This window comes from Tauraco erythrolophus, chromosome 17, assembly GCF_009769465.1.
Source record: "Tauraco erythrolophus isolate bTauEry1 chromosome 17, bTauEry1.pri, whole genome shotgun sequence".
In the NCBI taxonomy this organism is placed as follows: domain Eukaryota; kingdom Metazoa; phylum Chordata; class Aves; order Musophagiformes; family Musophagidae; genus Tauraco; species Tauraco erythrolophus.
Genome location: NC_141481.1, coordinates 3,569,957 through 3,588,234, shown reverse-complemented (window position 1 = coordinate 3,588,234; position 18,278 = coordinate 3,569,957). Strand labels below are relative to the sequence as shown.

Here is an 18,278-nt window from a genome sequence, read left to right as displayed (position 1 = left end):
GGTGCACACTGGACCCCAGGCTTGCCTATAGGTATTCACAACAAACACAAAACTTCAAAATTGTAGTAAACGTGGTCTCTTTCCGGTTCCCAGTGGCTAAAATGCATTACAGTTTGTTTCCTCATTTACTGTCAGAGCAGGTCACACCCTGTTAGCAATGGGAAACAGCAGCCAAATTCTGATGCCGGTGAAAACTTTTCCAAGACCAAGGTGTGTTAGCACCTGTTTATAATGCAAAAAATGTATATGCATGTCACTTCAAATCAGGTGCCTCTGTACTCTTTTCGATCCTTTTCTGCAAAGGCATGCATCAAAATGACTAGCTAGAGTAGTTCGGAAGCATAAGACATAAAAAAAAATTGACTTGTGTTAATAAAACGTAGTTGTGCTACAGCTGTTTATCTTGTCTGAGGCTTTAATCACTTAACATGCTTTGTTGTACCACAGAAACTGAAGATGTAATGAAGTAAGTGCTGTGAGAAGGAGGATGTGCTGGTTTCTGAAACTACCAAGTTTTGGTCATCACTTTGTTGTGTAATTTCATGAGAATGCTAACATTGTACAACTTCTTACTGCTCTAAGCAGGGCCCAGTTCTTTGGAAGAATTAATCTTTAACACCTTTTTTGTTCACACTTAGGTAATTGTTTTCTCTGGAAAACACCAGCTCAACAGAGGTGACATCATTTTGCAGTCAGAGGGCAGATTCCACCTTGCTGATCATGGGACAGATGAGGGGTTGATTGGAGTATCCTTAAAAAATCAGAGTACAGCTGATGTGAAGAACTATTCTTTGGAAATTGAAGTGAGTTTTTATTGTATTTTAGTGGCGCTGGATTTTGGTTTTTCGTTTTTAAAGGCCTACTGCCATCTATCTTCCAAACTGATCAGGTGCAGCCAGTGACTTGTAAAACAGCAGGCAAGTACAGGCATCATAAAATACTCCTGATTTCTTTAGTTCTGTTTTTGAAGGAGCAGTTGTGCGATGCACATGCAATATGATCAAGAGAGAAAGGAGGGCACCAGCATTAGTTATCTGCAGAGCTCAGGGACAAATGCAGGAAGTGTTTATCAGCTGGAGTATATAAAAGTTTTAAGAGGCTGCGTGTTACTATAGCTCACCTTCTTCGGCATGACTGGTCTGTTTGGTGAGGCATCTTTTTTTGCACCATAGTGGGGAAAAAAAAAAGAGGGAAACAAAATGCGAGACTCATACACAGCATCATTTGCCAGGAAAAAGAATTGGCCTTAAGAAAGGCACAGAACAGCTAATATGATACTTATCCCGAAGCAAATATCTTCCTTTCTCTCCCCCTCTATTTTGCATTTGCTCTTAATTTTCTGTGAAATGAGTAAGGTGGTGGAGCAGATGGTGGCAACAGTGAGGCAGAAAAGTAATGTGGTCAGCATCATCCAAACTCTGCCTTAGAAAGGATGTGGGTAGTCAGTCATAATTAACTGAGACAATAGGCCACCCTTTAACAAGATGATGATGATTTAATCAGTAATAGGCTAAGACAAATACTGAGTTATTTTTCTCTCTCTCTTTAGAAGAAAGGGAGATGAAAGAAATATCAGCTGCTCTACTTGGGCTTTCTCTGTTCTTCGTTTTGGAATAAATGACACAATTAGCAGCCTCACAGAGAATTGACTATTAGAGTCTGTTTCTTTCATTGCTACCATTAAAATTTTGTCCACAAGCCTTGTGCTATCCAGTCATTCAGCTCTTGAGCCAGTCATCCTAATGCTTGTGCCTCTCTTAAGAGTGAAACTCCTGTGTAGTGCGCAAGCATTGGAAAACATTTCCCTCACTACTTACCCTTCCGTGGGAAGCACTGATAATTGAGCATCATCTCCGAACATTCATTAATTCTGTGTGGTGGCTTCGAATAAATGTTTTTTCCTTTATGGCTGCAGTTAAGAGCCTTTGAAGATATTTGGCTAGGCCTGACAGGAACTGCTACTTCCTCATCCGTTCAGAGCCAAGTCCTGGTGGAGGGAATTATTGATCAGGAAGAGAAAGTAAAAGTAGCTGCTTCTAAAGGAAAGGAGTGTTTCCAGTACTACATGGGGTATTTGAAAGGTACGTACCTTCACAGATGATGCTTTTAGTAGTATGATTTAGTTTTAGGGAGTCCTGCAAGGAGCAGGGGGTTGGACTTGATGATCCTTGTGGATCCCTTCCAACTTGAGATACTCTGTGATTCACAGCTGTCATTGGTATGAAGAGGCAGGAAGAAAAGCTGTGTCTCTCTAGTGCCAAGCTGGCTCCGTTTCTTGGCGATTCAAGCTAGTGTCTTTCTGCAAGTGAAAAGTTGAAGCTTAAAACTTGTTATACAAAGGTCAGTTTGAGACATTTGCATGATTACTGGCCAGGGAAGGATTATAATAGATGGTGATCAAAGGACTCTTTTCATCTTGATTTAGCCATCTTAAAGTTGTGTGCCTCGTTTAAGATAATCATTACATTCTAGTATCAATGAAGGAAAAGAGAGAGGCACCTCCAGAGGCTGACTTTACCCCATGCTGAAACACATGTATGAAATCACCCTCTGCAGGTGACTGTCTCCACGGCAGTCAGTTCTGACTGACAACAGAGAGGAAACAGGGCTTTTGGCTCAGGCTGTGCCTAACTTTTAGATGACTAAAGTTAGATGGAGTGAGACCTGCTGCAAGTGCTTTCTGATGTATCCACCTTCCAGCTACATTAGATTTGTGTGCAAACCAGGTAGATCTGGTGGTGTGACAGTTATCTCAAACTCATGCTGCTGACAAGCCCGGTCCTAGTTTCAGTTAAGGGTTTGCTATTCCACACTCAGGCAGTGGAATTTCTCTCAGGTTCATGGCCTCACTTGTAAGTGCTGTGATTATTTGAGGTTAAGACCATTAGTTTGTGAATTGCTGAAGTCAGGAGTTTGTAGATATGATTCAACTCAACTCTCTCAATCCAGACTCTACGTGCACTTTGCCAACCATTTCTGCTTATGCTCGTCAGTGCTTGGGCAGAAACAGCTTACGTGTGGTGGGTGGATGAGTGACTGACACACATTCATTTATGATCTAAGCAGTTTTGAAACAGCAGCAACAAAGGGCAGTGTAAGACTTAAAGTAGAAAAAAGCCTGTAAATCACTGTGACTGAGAGAATTATTTAGATTTATATTAATCCAGTGCTTGCTTTGCAGTAGCAAATCTGTCTTTGTAAATCATTCACAAGCCACACATGTGAAAAATCAAACGCTGGCACTGATCTTATTTTCTCCCGTTTATCTCCTCTTGTCTTCTTTTCTACAAACACCTAACACACTCAGACACTGTTTGATCATCTAAGTAATTTAAAAGCTGACTTTGAAACAATGTCTGTTAGTCAGTGTTCCTGTAAATGAAGCTCTTTTCATTCTCTAAGGGGATTTGGAAGAAGGAATGGAAGTCACTGCTTGTACTGATGGGCAGCAGATGGCTACTGTTAATACCTATCTCAACATTAATGGCGAAAGGCAAGAAAACATGGGACAAATGAGCCTAGCAGCTGTTAATGGAAGCTTGAGTTTTCTGGCTCATGGATGTGGGGATCCAATTCTTAAGGCTGAGGTGAGACCCTTCAGTGGAAGTTAATTGCAGTGTGATTTTTCCAAAATACTGTTTAATCTCGTCAGTTTGCTGGAGCATCTTCCAGGTGGGCTTCAGGTGTGAGTTCTGGTGAGTAACCAGGCAAACACCAGAATTACACCATTTTTAAACTTACAGTAACGCTATTTTTCACTTTGGTGTGAAAAGATACCATGGTGAGAATTAAAAAGTTCAGCCATACTCAGAAAGCATAAAAAATGTGGGACCCTCTCCGAAAGGGTGTATTCTCTGAAGAGGGTAAGGAAATAAAGCAAGAGCAGCAGTGATGTGCCAGAGCTGCTCAGCATGTTGATTACAAAACTAAGATTAGAATTCCTGAATATGCTTTTAGTTCTAATAGAGTTTCACATACTCTCAGCTTGGACGAGGCTTTTTGGTTTTTCATCCTCAGACTCTTCTGTTCCCATTTCTAACCACCGAATAACACAGGAGTCATTTCCCTGGAGATATGGGAGGCCACTTGTGGATCTTTGCTAGCATTTAAACTAGTACAGACTTTGTGATTTGGACCCAGCATAAGAAATTCTAAATCTTAAATTCAAGGTTTTTATTTATCTTCTCACAGTACAAACTGAATGAAGTTGGGAGCTTTCTGAAAGCGAAACTGGTGGAGAAGATTAAGAAGTTTGACAGATATGCGGAGATTCAGAAGATCGGTAAGTATCTGTGCATCGTCTGTGAAAGCATCATGAAATGTTCATGCAGTGTAATTAAAATTCATTATTTTGCATGCAGTTGTTTTGTTTTGCTCAAACATCTAAATGGTTAATCCTGTACTAACCTGCATTTTAAACGAAAAGCATGTTTCATGGTAAAGATCCTGTATCTCTGCATCAACAGTGAAGAGTTCAGAATTACCTTGGAATGGAGTCAAAGCTTTGCTTGTGATCACTGTGTATTTCGATATTCTTTTTTGGGAACCACTGTAGGTGCAGCAAGTTGATTTCCTGTCTGAAGCAGCTGGCTGGCCTTCGATAGCCTTGCAAAAGGCAGCAGGATTTCTCCACAGTGCAGGTAGAGCTGTTGCCCAGGTGTGGAAGCAAAGTGGAATCAGGCAGATACTGAGAAGCAAGCTCCCACTTTACCTGGGTAAAATCCAAGACGTTGTCCAGCAACTGCAGAATGAATTGCAAAGTAAGAAAACCACGCAAAGCAAGGAGAATAAGGACAATGTCAGTGCAGGGCAAAACAAACTGTATAGAACAGATGTTGAACAGCACAAATGTTTCTATTTTGATCTAGCAAAAAGTGCTGACCTTGGCTCTTAGTTTACGAGTGGGAGCCTTGATGCAATAAGCTCTAAGTAACCTCAGTGTGACCACCTTTCTGATGAAATCATTGAAGAGGCATTCTCTTGGACACAGGAGTCGGCGTTCAATTGAATGAGAACAGAGCCCTAATTCTTAAGCTGAAGCATTTCTGCTAACAGTTCCCTGGCAAACATTTCCTCCCAAAGGGCTGTTCATATCCATCCTTGAGCTTGAATGCTTGTACTAATCGGATTTCACTTGATCTGTTTTTTCCAAGTCTATCCAGTAGCCACTAATTCACTGTTCAGCTGGACTATCGCCCAGACTGAAACCATTGAGAAGTGTGGTTCTCTGTAATTAGCTGAGAGAACCTTCAGTTCTCACAAGATTAAAGCCTCACTTTGGGCTCCTCCTCCTCACTTACCTCCAGACTTTTCCCACTTGAAAGTGGGATTTAGTTCATGTACCATGTTTGAAATTAGTTGTGACCAAACTGTCTTGTTGTGCCTTGAGCAGGTGCAGGTTGAGCTGTACAGCTCTGACAGTGGCATATTGCAAAGCATTCCTTACCTGTGTCTTGGAAAGCAGCGATACATTTGTAATGTAAGGTGTATGGGTGGATCACGGTTATAGCTAAATGCCTCTCCCAGTTTTTCATAGCACCATGTCCACGCACACAGCTGTGAAACAAAAAAAACGTTTTCTGTGTCCCTCCTTCACGTCTGCTGGAAGCTGTGGGGAAACGAAAAAGCAGCCCCTTTGTAATACACTAGCTAAGGTTTGTTTCATGTAATGTGCTTGCTTCAGAGCCATTAGCAACTTTGAAGGATGCCTACTACGATGTAACCTTGAAGCCACTGGATGAAGTTTGGCAAGAGAAGACAGAAGAGTACATGAAGAAAATCCAGGCTTTTTGCCCAGGATTGTAAAAGATGTTTGGCTAATGGAACCAATCCAGGTGGCATTAAAGGTTCTGAAAGCAGGCTTGGATATGGTTAGTATAACTGTTCTCCATTTTTAATGGTTTGAAAGACAAAGCCTATAAATTTAATCCTGAGCTTTGAATGATGGATACACAAAAATAGTGAAATGTTTTTGTTTATGGAAATAGCATGCTTAGCTTTCTGCATAACAAGCTTGTGCCCAGGTAATTTACTGTTCGCGAAACATTTGACCTGCCTTGAAAGCAGTACTTTTCCAGCTAGAAGAGGAGTTGTTTTACTGGTTTTGGTTGAAATCACAGCAGCAGCAGTCATTCATGTAGCTTTTGCATTTCTTGCATAGAGAGGAGGGATTGTGATTCCAATGAATAATGTACAAATAGTTGGGCTTTTCTAGTTGAAATAAAGAGCATAAAGGCTATTTCATTGTACCAATTTATAGTAACAAAAATATCAATCCTTTGCAAGCTACTGAAGCACATTAATTAGTGAAGTATTGGTATGCTTTAAGTAATGTTATTTCAGGAAGGATATATTTCTGTCCATTATTTGTTGCTGTAGTGACTAGTGTCTGTCCTCTGGACCTCTAAATGACAAGGTACTGTCAGGCAAGTTACAAATGCCAGAGAGACCAACGTGCTGTTTCACTGACTATTGCCTTAAAACTCATTATCGAGTACTGACTCTGCTCTGAAGCCATCCTGAACTCATTTTTGTAATCTCCTTTTCTGGCTCTCCAATAGACTACCCAGCAGATGCTCAGGTGGGCAGAGGCCATGTTTTCCAGAGCTGTGAGCAAGATCCGGAAGCCCTTACTCAACCTTTACAGTTTTTCAGCCAGGTAATCAGTGTTTATTGCAGGATCCCTGCTGCCGAGTAGCATTCTAAATGGATGTGTGTGGAGTTAGCCTTCATACCAGCTTGTGTGCTGAGGGTTGTGGGCAACCACCCGACCATTCTTTGCTTTGGGCACATGACATCACATCATCAGGTTCATTTTTGTTGGCTACCAAGACAGGCTGCATTTCAAAAGAAGCTACTCAGCAGCAAACAGAACAGCAATAACTATGCTAACCGGCCTTATATGGCATGGTGCATTGCTGGTCTTAGCCATGGGGTGTCTTTATTTTCCCGTTCTAACCAGACTACAGTTCTTAAGAATATTTCATTTCCACATTTCTAATAATAAAGCAACTGCATTTCATCAGCTTAGCTGATAAGGGCACATGCTGTTTTGTTTGTATTCTACAGGAACTGTTCAGTGGCAGTAAAACTGCCAGTACTTCCTAAGGCAGACCGCTCCCTTGATCTGGCAAATATTACTAATTATCTCGTTGAAGAAAAGCTAATGAGGCCCCTCCAAGACCTCTACAATATCAACATAGTTGCAGAGTATTACAGATTCAAACGGCGGATGATGGAGACTCCCTTTGAACGTAAGCCCTTTCAAACTGCTGCTGTGTTTTGTAACTGGGTCTATTTCCACTTAGTTCTAAATTTTACAAATCGTATTTGGAATACTAGTTTACATAGAGATGGTTGCTAATTAATAATTTTCCTATAAACTTCATATATAGTCTTTCTTGTAAAACAATAATTGTATGTATAATACCACACTTTGGGTAAAGCTGGCGTGCAATAAACACTCCTCTACTTAATATTCATGCAAGTTTTGTAACTGTACAATTTCCACTGTTGAGACTGGAAATCAGCAGGTGGCATTTATCTGTCTTATCTCTGTGCTCTTGTGAGTTGATACTGTGGTTCAATGCCAGTTTATACCTGGTGGGCCTGGGTCCTGCCATGGAGGCTTTGTCCATATTTTGAAACAGGTGACATCACTTCTGTTGATTCAAGGATGAAAAAGCTCAGCCCTGCCCAAACTTTGGAGACAATATTACCTGAAAAAGCATTGCTAAATGCTAAAAGGCTGCATTAACAGTAACCACTGTCCCTTGTAGATAATGGCTTTTCCAGAAAAAGCCATTTTTAATGACTTCCTCCCAGTAGGGAGGCACAACGGAGGGTGCTGAAAGTAGACTCTAGTCACCAAATAGTTCAGTGATACATCAGCAGGGTTTCCGGAATGGCAGCTCTGTTTGATGGTCTGGTTTGGCAGGGTATTTCTTGAGACAATATTTTTGCTGTTTTCTGCACAGGAGCGTACAATGCGTGTGTATAAGGCGGCACTTAAACATACGACTATCAAGTAGCATGACTATAAATCAAGATGAGCTTTGAATCCTAATACATGTTTCTGAAAGTTTTGGGACACTCAAGTAGATCCATAATGAAAAATACATTATTAGATTGTTTCCTTTCTGGAGAAATTTTTGTTGCAGAGCAACTTGTAACTAATTACAATGTAATAACAGCTTGAGAAATTATTTTAAGAGCATTCCAGCCAGCAGCTGTTTGTGTTGCAGTATGCAAGTAGTAGCACAGCACTTGCTGCTGTGTAGAAAACTCACTGGTGTTTCTTCTGAAATATTGTTCTCTAGATCATGCTATGTTAATGGGGACCAAGCATCTTATGACTTTTGATGGAAAAATTTATGATTTGGCATCGAAGTGCAGTGTACTTCTTGCCAAGGATTTTGTTCACAATACTTTCACCATAATACTAAACAAGGAGACTAGTAACTCAAGATCACTGTACGTGGAGATGAACCAGACTGTGATCAACATCTACCCGAGACTGAAGGTAGGAGGGGAAAGTGAAACATTCTTCCTTTCCAGGCCAGAAATTATCTTCAACTCACCAACTAAAAAAAACCGACAAAACTCCCCAAAACAAACAAAAAACCCAACCAACAAAAAAAAAGAAAGAAAAAATAAGTCTTCAAAATATTCATGTATTAATGCTCAAACCATAGCTCAGAACAGCTCTCAGATGTCAGTGCTAGAAAGTAACCACTTTTTCATCAGGACATCACTCCCCAAAACAAAAACAGTTTTTAAGTCAAGGGCTGCCTCTCTGCTCTCAACGAACTTTTCAGCTTTCCCCTTACATGGTCTCTAAGAATGGCAGTTAGCGAGGTCTGGAGAAAAACTGGGCCCGTAGCCGTACTGTGCCTGGGAGGCGTTGTGCTTTCCTGCTCTTTCAGAAGTTTAACACAAACCTGTTCTTATTCCCTAACTCTGGGCTGAGCAAAGTTGAACTTGTGTCATATTTGACATTGCATTTTCCTTTTAAAGCAGGTATCCAAGATGTATAACTTTTCCTTTATGGAAGAGAACTGCCAAGGACTGGATCAAGCCCTGGAAAAGAATACCACTAATTCAAGGAGAGAAACCAACAAAATAGAAGTGTCTAATCAGAAAGGAGTTTCTGTCGTTTGTGATTTCCAGCACGACCTCTGTACTCTGACGCTGGCTGGCTGGCACCATGGTAAGTGTGGATCACACAGCTTTTGCCAGCTGTGAGTCATTTTCTCTACAGCTCCAAATTATCATCACCTGTAGTACCAGCATGTGGAGTGTCTTTCACTTGCTTTTCCCCTCTCCATTTACACACAGCCTGGGAAATAGCCCTTAGGCATTCCTGGCTATTGCCAAATGAAGCATGGTGAGTGTCATTCCAGTAAGAACAGCAAGTGTTTACTGGGGTTACTATTTTATCAGTGCAATACTGCAGATAGAAACAGGGGGTCAAGGTAATGCAGGCAGCCCAACCCCAAACCCTCTCGGAGAGTCACTGCTCTATAGCAGGCCTATCTTGCCAAACCTGCAAGAGCACGAAAGAGGGAGGTCTAAAAGCTTCCAGAGTTTTCGATATGCTTAGAATCCATTCCCCACACTAGTCTAAAACTCAGACCCCTGAGATTAGCAGAGAATGGATACGATGCTTTTAACTGGTAAGGAGAAGCAAATGAACAGCTAACAAACAAGATGGCAATGCAGCTTGAGGAAAGTCCACAATGGATGCCTGGGCATATTTTCCCTCTTCCGCAATACAGCTGAGCTCTGCTGTACAGAGTAATCAGAGCCCAGAGACAGCTTCTACAATTTTCCTGGGTCTCCTCCTGGCAACTACTATTTTACTCCATTTCAATTTCATTCCAGGTATTTCAGCTGGGCTTTTTGGTACCAATGATAACGAAGCTGGAAACGAATGGATACTTCCTAATCGTTCCTTCACTGACAATGTGCAAGAGTTCACACAGAGCTGGCAGGTAACGTGCTGAAGGGCTGCTTTCTGTGCAGAGTACCAGTGGTGCTGGAGCATGAAGGGCAAATGTGACATACTATTTTGGCTTGGATGAACTAAAGCTAGATAGTGAAAACAGCAGCATACTGTATATAATTTGTTTTCCTGTGTTTAACCAGGGAAAAAGTTGCCCGTATTCGCTAATAACCATACGAGAATTCCCTGTAGATAGGCAGTGAGCATTTTTGGCCTAAGTGGTAAGGTAAAATATGGAGGCTGCTTCTGCTATTAGAAGAAACTGATGCTGGAACCAAGCATCTTTGATGTTTTCATACTTAGAACACCTCTTTCTGGAGTGCAGAGTCAGGTCGTGCTTGGTCTGGGACAAATCCATATGTTCATCAGTCAGGCCAGAGTTTTTACCAGGAAGTTTTCCCTCAAAGTTTTCTTTAGAGCTGCTTGTTGTAGCTGGGTATATTGAGCCTCTTGATTTATTGTGTGGGGTTTTTTTTGTTCTTCCTACTTTTCATCTTATCAAGGAATAAAAGTTTAGAAACCAGTAACTAGTAAAGTTGCTCTCCATCCTCAAAGTGCTGAGACTTTTTTTTTGAGAATTAGCTGTGACCGATTCAGTTACTAACTTGCGTAAAAGGACTTCCTATAACTGTCTTAAATGTTGTAACTCTTTTACTCTTATACCAGTAATGTTATACCTCTTTGCTTTGAAGAGATTTAACCTTAATTAACGTAATTTATCTTGAGCTGAAAATAAGCTAAATAAAACTTGCAGGTGTACATAAGCATTTGTGAATACAACTGACCAAAATCAGCTGCTCGACAAAATTAGGAGGTAATAAGGAAACTGCAGAGGTCCGATTCCTGCAGATGAGGGTTATGTGAGAGGTTAAACTGGCAGTTAATTTTTCTTAGTAATTAAAATAACTTGAGTTAACTCTTGCTTATAAAGATTTCCCAGGAAATACTCATTAAGAAAATAGTAAGTTGCTGATCTGATACAGAGTACTAAAACCAGTGTTCAGCCAAATCAAATCCTAAGACATTTTAGCAAATGCTGCTCATTACTAGTTCTGTTAATATTTGGTATCATCAACTAAGGGACCTTACCTGAACCACGTACAGCAAAAATCCATTCTCGTTTTATTGTCCAAAAATGCTTGTAATTGTAGGGATCTCCAGTTTTGGGTTTTTTTCTTTAACACCTTCTTGTTATTACCTATGAATAACCCAGCAAGGCTATAAAGATTTTTTTTCTCCTAACAAAAAGATTGAGTAAAAAAGCACAACTCTCATCTGTCACATATAATAGAAGTTAAGACTATTAGCTGACTACTTACTATGCCAGCAGCCACACACCAAAATCCTTCAGTGAATAACAAAATCAATGGAAAAAGGAAACAATGTCTATAATCTGTAATATTTATGAGACATGCATTTTTGTTTATGAAGAGTGCAAGATACTTCTCAGTATTAATGAACAATAAATGTTATTCAGAGCAGCGTAGTGAGCTGCTCTTATCTTCCTTCAAACCAGCTCACACTGGAAACCTGAAGAATTCACACTACACTGTTGTTTTTAAAAAAAACAACAACATAACAACAAAAAAAAAACCAACTTGATAAATTCTGTCTTCCCAGGTGAACAAGTGCAGTCTCGTACAGAAGAAAGTGAAGCCATGTCCAGTTACAGCTAAGCAAAAAGTCTGTGAAGTGTTTTTTGCAGAATCGCATTCGCTTCTTAGGAACTGCTTCAAAGTTGTAAGTATAACCGCCGCCGCCAAAGGACTCCCTGAGTACCCGTGTCATACTGCACAGGAGGACCTATCATGGTTGCAAGCATAGAGAGGTGTAGTTGCCAATAACTCGACAAGTGATCAGAACAACAATTCTGTCACCGTAAATATAGAGTAAGGTCCTCGACATGCACGAAATAGTGGCATGACTTTGCACCACTCTTTAGCATACAGGTATAGAATTTGGAACTACTAATAAACTGCTCAATATGAGGAATAAAGGTTTGTGAACAGTCCTTACAAGGAGCAGGGGGGAGGGAGAGACAAATGAAACTTCCTTTTCAGTTCACCTGCAGGTGTATCACCAGACTGCTGTCTCTGCTCTGACAAACCCGCTCTGTGTTCAAGGTGGACCCTGCCCCGTTCTACAGTATGTGTATGCACGACACCTGTGAATTGCACGAGCTGAAGGCCGCCTGCAGTCTCGCTGCAGCCTTCGTTCATTTGTGCCATCGAAACTTTGTCCCCGTGGAAATTCCCCCTCAGTGGTAAGTTTCATTTCTTTTCATCCTGAATATTCCGACTGCATTGCTCCAGTACTTACATGTCTGTTATTCAAGAGCACAGGAGAAAATAAAACTAATGGATCTGACTATGGGTGTGAGCAAAAATGATCCTATTCCTGGATTCTTTTGCTCCTTGTCTGTCATCTCACCCAGCAGCACGCCATAACTCATCTCATTCTTGATCTGATGCCTTATTTCCTCCCAATGTGCTATGTAGCAGGAGGCAGAAGGACACTTGCAGAACATGGTGTGATTGCCCGTAGGACTTCCGCTTCTCAGATACTACTTTTGTTTCAATCTGGTTTTTGTCTGGATAATGCATTTAGATTCATATTAACAGTAATATATATTATATAGACACACTGAACATATTCAGTGATCTATTTTTGTACTTTTCAGTCTCTTTTAATGAAATCTATCTTTAAACTTAATTTCAAGATTATCAATACTTGCATTTTAATACAGCTGCCATCCGGATAGCCATCTTCTGGGAATCTGTTTAGAAACACAGACAAAGCTGGAAAACCTGAAAAGAGCAGTAGTGCTGGCTTGACGTTTTGGCATTACAATCCTTGCCCATTTCTGTTGTTACTGTGCAAATTAGTTATGGATCCTCACATTTCTTGGTGAAGGTGCACATGCTGCTGCATTGCACGTTGCTGCAGAAACTAAAGTAGGATAGTTACTCCTCAAGAGACAGGAGTCTTGTGTTCTGCCAACTGTATGTGTATTGGTAAGTGCAGAATTTTAAGGAAACAATTCTTCTTGTGTAAAGAAAAAACCTGTATAAGTAAGTCCACAGCTTAAAATTTAGTTCCCTCTTATTTACTTTCTTCAGAGTTACTGCATCATTATTACTGCAGCGTTACTGCCGTTACTGCACAGTTCACCTGTACGGTTGCCATTTCCAGCACGCGTTATCTTACCGCAGTCCAACTCCTTTGCAGTTTTGCAGTTTAACACCTAAAGAAGAAATGGCTATTGCTGCTGGATAACTGCAGCAATCTGAAACTGGAAGGATGATAGTGGCTGTATTTTAGCCATTTTCTGTATTATGTATATTCACAAATTTTTTGCACTATACATCTTTTCTACAGGTTTTTGTTATTAAACTCTGTCTCCATTGGATATTCTGCATACAGTACCTTCTTTGAACTGACTATTTATTGACCACAAATTGCTATATAAATCACGATACATAAACAGTGCTAACTTGTACCACTGAATTAGTATTGTTAACTATTCACATATTGCTGTCTGAAGATAAGTGACCAAGAACATCGCCAAAACTTACTCTTTTATTAATCTGCATTATGTTATTTCTTAGTTTAGACCAAAAAAAGGACAAAGCCTTCTCTGAAATTTGCTGTATGCTTCTATCTTTTCATTGAACGAGAACATTAAAGGAAACACACATACAAATTACTGTCATACTAATTACTGATACGCTTGCCCAAGTAATAACTTAAGATTACAAGACTGCAATGAAAACATTTACTCTTAAGTAAATGATAGAATCATGCAGAAGAGCCAATTATGCTTTTGCATGGACTGAAGCACTTGGGTTTACAAACCTAACTTATGCTTCATGCTTGGCGAAGGCTTGGTAATGAGAAAATAGGGCGGGTTTGTTAATATATGCCATGAAATGTTATTCATTTGCATTGGTAAACTCACTACCACCTCAAAAGAGTGATATGGTGACTGCAAACATAGTTGTGGTATGCTTAAAAAAAATATTTACCCGTATTTGCTAAATTCTCACCCACCATGGAAGGGAATAACTATCTTTGCAGATCATTGTGTTAGCCATAAAATAATAAACCTAGAAGAACAACACTCAATATGTAAGTGCGTGCATCGCATGCCGACACTCCCAGATGCAGGAATAATGCTACATGCCATCTGCCTTATGTATTCAGTTCACCACCGTGTAAGCAGTAGCCAGCCATGAAATTTCTGAGTAGTATCTTATAAGCAGTAAGTGGTTTTTAGCTCCAGTAGTTTTTAAAACTCTTCAACATACAAACATGAAATACAGAGACAAGTTTTGTTAAATCTGAGCCTGAATGTTCAGTTCAAAACAGAGTTTTAGAATGGCTTGGTAGCCAAAAGATTGAAGTCAGTCAGTGCTGCCAGTTTACTGTTGAGGTTTAACCCGGCAGGCAGCTAATCACCACACAGCCCTTCGCTCACTCTCCCCCTCTCAGTGGGATGGGTAGAGAATTGGAAAAAAAAAAGTAAAATTTGTGAGTTGATATAAAGACAGTGAATAGGACAGAACAAGAAGGGACTAATAAATAATATATAAAACAAGTGATGCACAATGCAATTGCTCAGCACCCAGCAACCAACACCCACCCAGTTCCCAAGGAGTGGCCCTCTGGCTTACTTTCCCATTTATATACTGAGCTTCACGTCACATGGGATGGAATACCCTTTGGCCAGTCTGGGTCGGCTGCCCAGGCTCTGCTCCCTGCCAGATTCTTTTGCACCTCCGCACTGGCAGAGCATGGGAAGCTGACAAGTCCTTGACTTAAAGCACTGCTAAGTAACAACTCACCCATCAGTGTGTTATCAGCATCACTCTCATAGCAACTCCCAAACACAGCACTATACCAGCTACTAGAGAGAAAATTAACTCTATCCCAGTCAAAACCAGGACACTATCCACCCCTGACGCTATACCACCTACATCATGCCCAGGTCCTGCACTTTCCAATACATTCCGCTTAATCACCACCACTTTTCCTGTCTTTTGATACAACACACAGATACCATTCCCTATGGTCTATAGGCCATCCCTCTGAGATGGCCGTTAATTTGGTCCATGACTGGCCTCCCTCTGTCTCAACAGTCTTTCAGAGCAGGAGCAATGGTGAGTGGCGCTGGATTGTTGCATGCTGAAGCCAGTTCTGGTTCCATCACTGCTGCACTTTGCTCAGTTTCATCAAAGCTCATTAATCTGGATGATTCTTACCGTATAGCAACTATAGTAGTGCTGACATACAGTGACAGGGTTATATAGCAATTGACATCATACAATCTAATTCTTTGGCTATTCTCACCCAAAATCAAATCCCCTTGAGGTACACATCCCACATCATCCACCAAATGCACCCAGGTCCTTGAGCATAAGGAATCCTGCTAAAACCAGGACATTTACATTATTCCATTTCTGAGGAAAGGGATTAGCATTACCACGGATCACAAGCTCAGTTAACAGTAACATGCTATCAAAACATGCTATTAAACAAGCAAAATATACTGGGGGTGTACACATGAATAAATACATTTAAGACAAGAAGTAATTTTTCTCTGTCCAGCTTATTTTATGCATCCAGTTTTGAAAACCATGTTTTAGTAAAGTTGGGAAACAGTCAAGAAAAGTTCAGAGGTCTCTCTGTGGGGAAAAAAACTGAAGGGCTGATGAAGGACATGAGTTAAGTCCTTAACTACGTAAACAGGCTGAAGAGCAGGAAATGTAACAGGCCAAACTGCAGTAAGGGAGAAGTAGGTTTGATATTGTGAAAGTGTAACGGCCAGGCTAGTCACGCATCATACCCGACAGCCATCTAAGGTCATGAGAACAAAAGAGAACATTTTAGTCAGTAATAGCTACCTCTGCACTACTGTCTAGAAATTCTTTCTTGTCAAGGATCTTCCGCTGGATAGCTGAACTAGCCAAATCCCATGAACCTTAGTTACGCTGCTCTTTTCCTCATAAATGTGAGTTTACCTTCAAACATAAAAAAAACCCTTACATCTTTATTTAAATTTAGCTTATCTAAGATAAAATTTCATCTTAAATGCTAGGATGCTTTTTCCCATAGCTTTTTGAAAATGTCATAAATATGTTTGATGCTATTTTTCTCTTCATACATTTCTTGTAATTCAGCATCATAACAGCTTGAATTACGTCACTTGTTACTTTCTATCCTTCAAGTACTTACTAACCACTTAACTGGATTTCATCTCTTCTTCATTTCAGCTTGAGCCCGTTCTGAACGGCAGACACCAGCCCTGAAGACAGAAGAACCCCTTCAGCATCCAAAATTGAACAGCTACTTTAGGTAGACAAGCTAGAAGCAACGGTAGGCAGAACAGTAATAGTGTGAGTGAATTACGTGTTAGGACTATGAACATAATGAAGCATATATAGTATATCAGGAAAGCTTTTCGCCCAAAAACCTGAGGGCAAGAGGAATTATTTCACTATGGTGACAAAAAACAATAATCAACCAGAAGTAATTGGACATAAGCGTATCAATTACTTTAAAAAAATTCTCCCATTCAGTGACAAAGCTGCCTCTTCACAAGCCTTGAACCATAACATAAACACATTTAAAAGCTATCAAAAGGTCTTTTCCAGCTCGGATTAGTACAAGTGGGCTACTCTGTGAAAGCAGCGTATCAGCTTTGAACCTGCGTAGAGGTACTGACTGCTGTCTTCTCCAGATCTGAAACATGACTGTTCAAGTAAATTCTGGAGAAAGCTACCTTTTTCCAGAGAAGTATCCCAACAGGCAAGAGGGCTAAGACAAAAGTAAGACAGTGAAATAATTGCAAGCATTTAATAATTTTCCCATTTTCATGCTGGTTGATTTTTCCCGTATTAATGTGTACATTGTTAAATGAGAAACAGCCTTCTTGGTGTCTGTTCACCAGTTTCACATTCTCTCTTTCTGTCTTTAGAACCCCTTTTTCAGAAATTGGTTTACATGTTGGGAAAAGGTGACTGATACCTATCTTATCGATGAAGTAATCTTAAGGCGTTATAGATATTGTTGTGTGAAAGTGTCTCATCTGTTAAATTACTTCCTATATCGTAGGTCTATTGATTAAAAAAAAACGCATTACATTTCTCCACACAGTACCAGGAACAGAATTACTCCTTAGAAATACTTAAGTGATACTTAGTAATACTGCAAAATCTTTCAGATGTCTTTGCATAATATGCAAACATGGAAATAATGGTGTTCTGAACTATGAAACAATGTTAATAAACGTTTGACTTCCTTATTTTTACGCCAGAGTACATTTTTTCTGATTATTCATAAGAATAAAGTTGTACTGATCTAGAGTTGGAACTGGCTGGGTTTAAATGGCTCCTATAGTTGTTCACAGACACAAAAATAGAGCTGGCCTCAGTGATCTTGTGCATGTTGCGTTAGTCTATGCTCACTTTCTGAACACTTACGCTGTAGCTCTATACCAGTTCCAAGTAAAACATGATTCTCAGGCTAGTCAGGAAAAATTCCTGCAATTGTAAGGATTCCCACAAGCACGAGATGCTGCTATAAAAAACATGGTAGAAAACCAGTCTTCCTGTGTAGTAGGTTTATAACTGCTTACTTACAGAGGTGTTTCATAATGAAGCCAAACTTGTATTAAATAGTTCTGAAAGCTAAAGAATATTTATACCAATTATTGATTAAAAAATGCATAATCTTCTCCCCAGTCACTTAATGCACGCTAAGCACACCAAACACCTTTGATAAAACACTGAAGTGACAATTTCAAGAACAAACTAAAATGTCAGCAAGTAGAGCAAAAGATTCAGAAGAGCTGCTTTACTTTCCAGCTAATTGCGGCACAGTTAGGGATACAGAAATATAGAAAAGAGAAAGAGTTTAACTATATGCTAACTGTAGGCAGCAACACTGAGATGGATGCAGATACCAGGTCTCCTAGGAGCTGTGTATAACATACCACAGGTGATAAGCCATTTAAAAACCAGTAAACATCTTAAACTACAACCATTGTGCTTAGCACCTTGAAATACTGTGTCAGACCTGTTTATACAGAACAGGACTAACAGAATAATGATCGGGGGGGGCAGATGAGAAAAAACCCACAAACACTTCATTTTTCAATACCTTGTTTGTAATTTTAGCACTGATTTATAGCTTTCATGAAAAGTCATGTCTCTATTTTTTTGTATTGGCAGCTATGCCTTTCCTGTGTGCCAGACGGACTACTGGTGTTAATGAA

General features: G+C 40.1%; 1 protein-coding gene across 1 annotated transcript in view; it reads left to right on the top strand.

Moving 5' to 3' along the window:
- The window catches only part of APOLTP (apolipoprotein lipid transfer particle homolog), a 103,439-nt gene extending 87,012 nt beyond the window's left edge, over nt 1-16,427 (top strand). Inside the window, 15 exon segments of the mRNA XM_086622476.1 lie at nt 639-803; nt 1,916-2,081; nt 3,403-3,587; nt 4,192-4,332; nt 4,556-4,760; nt 5,684-5,817; nt 5,820-5,870; nt 6,561-6,658; nt 7,069-7,253; nt 8,319-8,521; nt 9,019-9,208; nt 9,883-9,992; nt 11,624-11,743; nt 12,127-12,266; nt 16,276-16,427. Of these exon segments, the coding sequence (XP_086478602.1) occupies nt 639-803; nt 1,916-2,081; nt 3,403-3,587; nt 4,192-4,332; nt 4,556-4,760; nt 5,684-5,817; nt 5,820-5,870; nt 6,561-6,658; nt 7,069-7,253; nt 8,319-8,521; nt 9,019-9,208; nt 9,883-9,992; nt 11,624-11,743; nt 12,127-12,266; nt 16,276-16,291 (2,109 nt within the window). The 3' untranslated portion in view covers nt 16,292-16,427.
- Nucleotides 16,428-18,278: the final 1,851 nt, after the last annotated feature.